The following is a 5494-nucleotide window of genomic DNA, read 5'->3' as shown; positions in this document are numbered from 1 at the left end:
CCATAAAGCATCCTGGCAGCTCCATGTAACCATGTTTCCCAAAGATTTATAACTTAAACAGCATCAGTCTTCTTCCTATGATAATGATAACGATAAACACAAATCCGATTAGACTCCGAACAAATGAATCAATGTTCTCAAATAAACAAAGACCCAGTTCCTAACTTACAAGAGTATGAGGAAGAAACAACTCCAGTAAAGTTAAGCTAACACCGTTTACAGAGAAAGACTCGGAGAGAAGATGATTACAAAATCTTTTTAGATAAATTTCGCAATAAGGAAGCTGAAACGTCACTCCTCCTTCTTAAGCTAGACGACCCCGTGTGACAGTTAGTGACAGCTCACCCTTTGCTACGTCGATGTTCCGTTAGCCACAGAAAAGATTTCCCGTCGAACTACTGACACGTGTCCTCTGCTTTTATTCTCTTTATTCAAATATTCATACGAAAAACGGAAACCATATGAAATATGAAACCCTGTAACAGATAATTGAACCCTTTAAAACACAACACCCCAAATTGCGTAACCCAACCTATAATTGCTGGTTAGTTTTCTAAACATAAAGATCTTTTTTTACCATATATTCAGATGTTGTTGGACATGCAGACTCAATCAGCAAGATACTCTCTTTCCATTATAAAAACTCAAGAACGGTTGTAAACAGATATATCTTCCATTAGGTCTTCGTCTTCATCGTCTACATGATCATCATCATCATCAGCTATAATCGCTAGATTTAAGCAAATAATCCTTGTACGTGGGACTCCAACATCAGCGACATCAGCCATATTGAGAATAGGGTTAGGCTGCATCATCCTGGTACGTGGTAACAAGGCGAGAGATTTGGTCACGAGAAAGTAAATGACGACTATTCAAGAAGAAGAGAAGATATAACAGAGTACTACAGATTATAACTACGCAAGAAACCTTCTAAGAAACAGAAACTGCCTTACGAATAAAGAGAATTAGCCCAAAAAAAGCCTTCCACTCTTTTCTTCTTCACACAAGCATCAAACCGCGAAGCTAAGCCGCACACAATGAGAACCTCTAGGGTCTTTATCCTTTATGCATCAACTCTCTTACTTCTCTAGGACGTGCCCAACATTTCTTTATATCTCCAACAAGACCTCCTAATCACCATATAGGAGAAGATTTCCAAATTCCATAAGAAAAAGACTTTTTCTTTTTTGCTATTTTCTTTTTTCTTGTAAAATTTTAACAAAATAAATATTAGTTTTCCTCTTCAATTCATCCTCAAACCGTCCTTCAATATTGCCTTCTCAAACCTTCTAGAAACTTCTCGGGGACATAAAACAACAACAATCCTGTTTCACTTCTTGTATCACACAGACACTACTTCAGTCAAACCAATACATCTTCATAAACAACAAGATTTGTTTGTACCTCCATTAATCTATGTCATGTCTCGTCTTGTCTTCTTCAAGTGCATGATCAACAAGAACAGATAAACTTGTATTAAACTTGTATTTTTTAGGATTTGATAGGATTTTAATATTTTATGAGATTGTAAGAGATTTTATTAGTAAACTTTTGGTGATTTTAAAATATTTTAAAACACAAAAAAATAAAAAAAAATCTATACAATCTTTATTTGTGTTGGCGCCTAATTAGTCTCCCAGTTAGGTGCCAACTTGATGCCTCTTGGGAGACTAAGGATCAGTTTGCTGGTATGGGGTTTGTTTTGTTGAGTCCTTTAATCTCTTCCGGCTTGATATGTACGAAGAGATACCTCTCGGTTCTTCATTCTGAGTTGGAGGCTTTACTCTGGGCAATGGAATCAGCGTTACAACAAGGATTGACATCAGTACACTTTGAGACTGATTGTGCGACCATTATCAAAGTCATAGAGGAGATTGATGAGTGGCCCAGTTTTTCCACGGAGTTAGGTACTGTTTCTGATATAAGAGCTAAGTTTTTGGTTTTTTCCATTTCTCATATTCCTAGAACGATAAATGTTTGTGTCGATCGCCTTGCAACAAGTGCATGAGCAAGAGGTTCTCTTTTTCCCCATGTAGACTTGAAGAATCCGGAGTGGTTGACTTTAGGAACCAACCTTTTCGAACTTGATTAATAAAATATGGTGTTTTTTGAGATCAAACAAAAAAAAAAGAGGTTCCAAGTTAATTTGGGTCGCGAATGAATTGATGAACTTACCATGTTCCTATTAACCCAACCCAACGTTGAGTTTCCTATGAGATCGGAGAAAGAAAGAAATAAGTATTATTACTTATAAGTTGCAGAAACATAGATGGGANAACACGACTGCCAACAGTTCCTTCTCATAGATAGACAACAAAAGTTGCTTTCCCTTCAAGTGGCGGCTTATATAAGCCAAAGGGTGTCCTTCCTGCATCAATACTGCCCCAATTCCTTGTGAACTTTCGTCAGTCTCCACCAGAAATGGTTTATCAAATCGAGGTAAAGCGAGAACTGGAGCTTCACATAGGGCCTTCTTCAACTCATTAAACGCCTGTTGTGCTTCATCCGACCATACAAACGCATCTTTTTTGGTTAAAGCAGTCAATGGGCGTGCGATAGTTCCAAAATTTTGTATGAAGCGACGGTAATAACCAGCTAACCCTAAGAAACCCCGCAACTGCTTAAGGCTCCCTGGTATAGGCCAGTCCGCTACTGCTGCAATCTTGCTTGGATCCGTCGACACTCCACGCCCTTCAATGTAATGTCCAAGATACTCCACCTTATCTGCAACAAAGCTACACTTGCTCCTTTTAGCGAATAACTGGTTCTCCTCCATCAACTGAAAGAAAGCTTGTAGATGCTCCGCATGCTCCTCTTTAGTGGCACTGTAGATGAGGATATCATCGAAAAAGATCAGTACAAACTTCCTCAAGTACTTTCGGAACACTGTATTCATTAGACTTTGGAAGGTAGCCGGTGCATTGGTTAAGCCGAAAGGCATCACCAAGTACTCATAGTGTCCACTATGAGTCTTGAAAGCTGTTTTGTGCACATCATCAAGGTCCATCCTCACTTGATGATACCCTGCTCGTAAGTCGATCTTTGAGTAGATACTTGACCCTCCTAACTCATCCAAAAGATCCTCAATTAATGGAATAGGGAACCTATCCTTAATTGTCAACTCATTAAGTCCCCTGTAGTCCACACACAAGCGCCATGTACCATCTTTCTTCTTTACCAACACCACCGGTGACGCATATGGACTCGAACTATCCTGTATTGTGCCCGCCGCAAGCATGTCTCCCACCATTTCTTCTGATGCACTGCATAGCGATACGGTCTTAAATTGACTGGGTTGGCACCGTCCTTAAGAGGAATCTTGTGGTTGTGATTCTCTCTAAAAGGAGGCAGCTCAGTTGGTTCCTTAAAGACGCCTTCAAATTCCTGCAACAACGCTTCAACTCCTTTCTCTTTCGGACCAAGTTGACTACTGCCTTCCACATTACTCAACCTCAACTCTTCAGTACTACCACCCTCTATCGCATAGATCATAGAAATTTGAGCTTCTTGTTCTTTGATTTTCTTAAACTTACTAGCTTTCATCGCCCTTACTGACCCCGGCTTGATCCCATGTAACATCACCTGTTGTTTCCCGTACTTGATACTCATTTCCAACTCCTTCAACTCCCATGAAATGACTCCCAAGGTCTGAAGCCATTGAATTCCCAAGACAACATCTACACCTCCCAATGGAATCAACATGAAGTTAGCAGCGAAGGTAGTGTTTTGGAGCTTCCATTGAAAATTGTTAACTACTCCACTCACTGCAAGCTTCCTTCCATCCGCCACAGAGACACGTGATTGCCGAGAAGCATCTACCACACAACCAAGCATGTCTGCAGAACGTGGATCCATGAAGTTGTGTGTAGAACCCAAGTCAATCAACATATAGATGATCTTCTTTCTGAAAGTACCCTTTACTCGCATAGTATCATATTCTTCAACCCCAGATACAGCACTCACTGACACCCGTGGTTTAACCTGATCTTCATCAGAACTCTGCCCCTCGTCCTCACTCTCTTCTTCTCCATCATCCACCTCGATTAAGAACAACTGCTTCTTCTTATGCTTGAGATAGTGATCCGGTGTATACTTCTCGTCACAAAAGTAGCACAAACCCTTGGCACGTCTTTCACTCATTTCAGCATTCGACAGAAACTTCTTAGAGTTCAGACCATCACTCTTCTCAACTACCTTTGACTCCTGCGGATACTCCTTCTTAACTCCCAAAATACCTTTGCCACCCACAGAACCACCAGATGCCTTAGCCGAAGACCAAGTCTGCTGAGAAGGTCTCTGAGGATGAGCCTTCTCATAGAGTCGACCTAGCATCAAACAATGATGAACAGTTTGCGGTTGAAACATCCTGACATGCATCTGCGTGTCCACCCTTAACCCGGCAAGGTAAGCACTCACCAAGTAGTCCTCCGACATGTTGACCCTAGTACGGAGTAGTTCGAACTTTTGGTGGTAATCCACTATACCCTCCGTTTCATTCAAGCGTTTGAGTTCATCAATGGGATCATCCAACACATCGTCAAACCGTTCCTTAAGTTTTGACTTTTACGCATTCCAATCACACAACAAATGATAATATAGACCAGATTGTACCAGCGCATGATGCCAGTGAGCTGAGTGTACAACGACCATTTTGATCTTCCTTGACTATGGTGTATGGTCTAGCTCAAAGAACTCTTCTACTTTGAACAATCATTCTTTAACTCCACTGCCATCAAAACGAGGAAAATCGATATTACCGATTCCGGTAATCCCATCATATCCCTCCGGTGATGTTGCTTGCCCAATACAACCCTGAGCTCGAACATCTGGACCCAACTCCTTCGACACAGAAACTCTCGGGGGACTCAGATCTCGCACCAGGCTGACCTGAACCGGCGCCTTGGAACTGGAACTCGGATCTTGCCTTAGACTGTCCTGAACCGGTTCCTTTGAGCTGGATAGGAGACGAATCGCGGAAAACATCTCCTTAATGTTCTGATCCATCTTCTCGTTCTGTTCGACGATCTTTTTCTCCAACGCATCAGTACGAGCGATCATCTGACAGATCTGAGAACCAAGCGCCTCTTCTGCTTCGCGCACGACCACACTGGCTTCACGAGCTACCGTCTCCTTCAACATCGTTTGAGATCTGGTCTCCGCCATAGTTCCGAGGTCGTTTAGCTCTGATATCTTTGATAACGATAAACACAAATCCGATTAGACTCCGAACAAATGAATCAATGTTCTCAAATAAACAAAGACCCAGTTCCTAACTTACAAGAGTATGAGGAAGAAACAACTCCAGTAAAGTTAAGCTAACACCGTTTACAGAGAAAGACTCGGAGAGAAGATGATTACAAAATCTTTTTAGATAAATTTCGCAATAAGGAAGCTGAAACGTCACTCCTCCTTCTTAAGCTAGACGACCCCGTGTGACAGTTAGTGACAGCTCACCCTTTGCTACGTCGATGTTCCGTTAGCCACAGAAAAGATT

The 5494-nt window shown here is 41.5% G+C and overlaps 1 protein-coding gene across 1 annotated transcript; it reads right to left on the bottom strand.

Annotated features, from left to right (window-relative positions):
- On the bottom strand, positions 645–5163 carry LOC104709283. The gene is made up of 4 exons (XM_010425923.1): positions 4723–5163; positions 3248–4560; positions 2292–3134; positions 645–816 (listed from the first exon to the last, which is right to left on the bottom strand). The coding sequence occupies exons 1-4, from the start codon at positions 5161–5163 to the stop codon at positions 645–647; spliced, it is 2769 nt and encodes a 922-aa protein (XP_010424225.1).

This window comes from Camelina sativa, chromosome 8 (assembly GCF_000633955.1).
Source record: "Camelina sativa cultivar DH55 chromosome 8, Cs, whole genome shotgun sequence".
Lineage (NCBI taxonomy): Eukaryota > Viridiplantae > Streptophyta > Magnoliopsida > Brassicales > Brassicaceae > Camelina > Camelina sativa.
The sequence above is the reverse complement of the archived record's forward strand: the minus strand, read 5'-3'. Positions and strand labels throughout refer to the sequence as shown.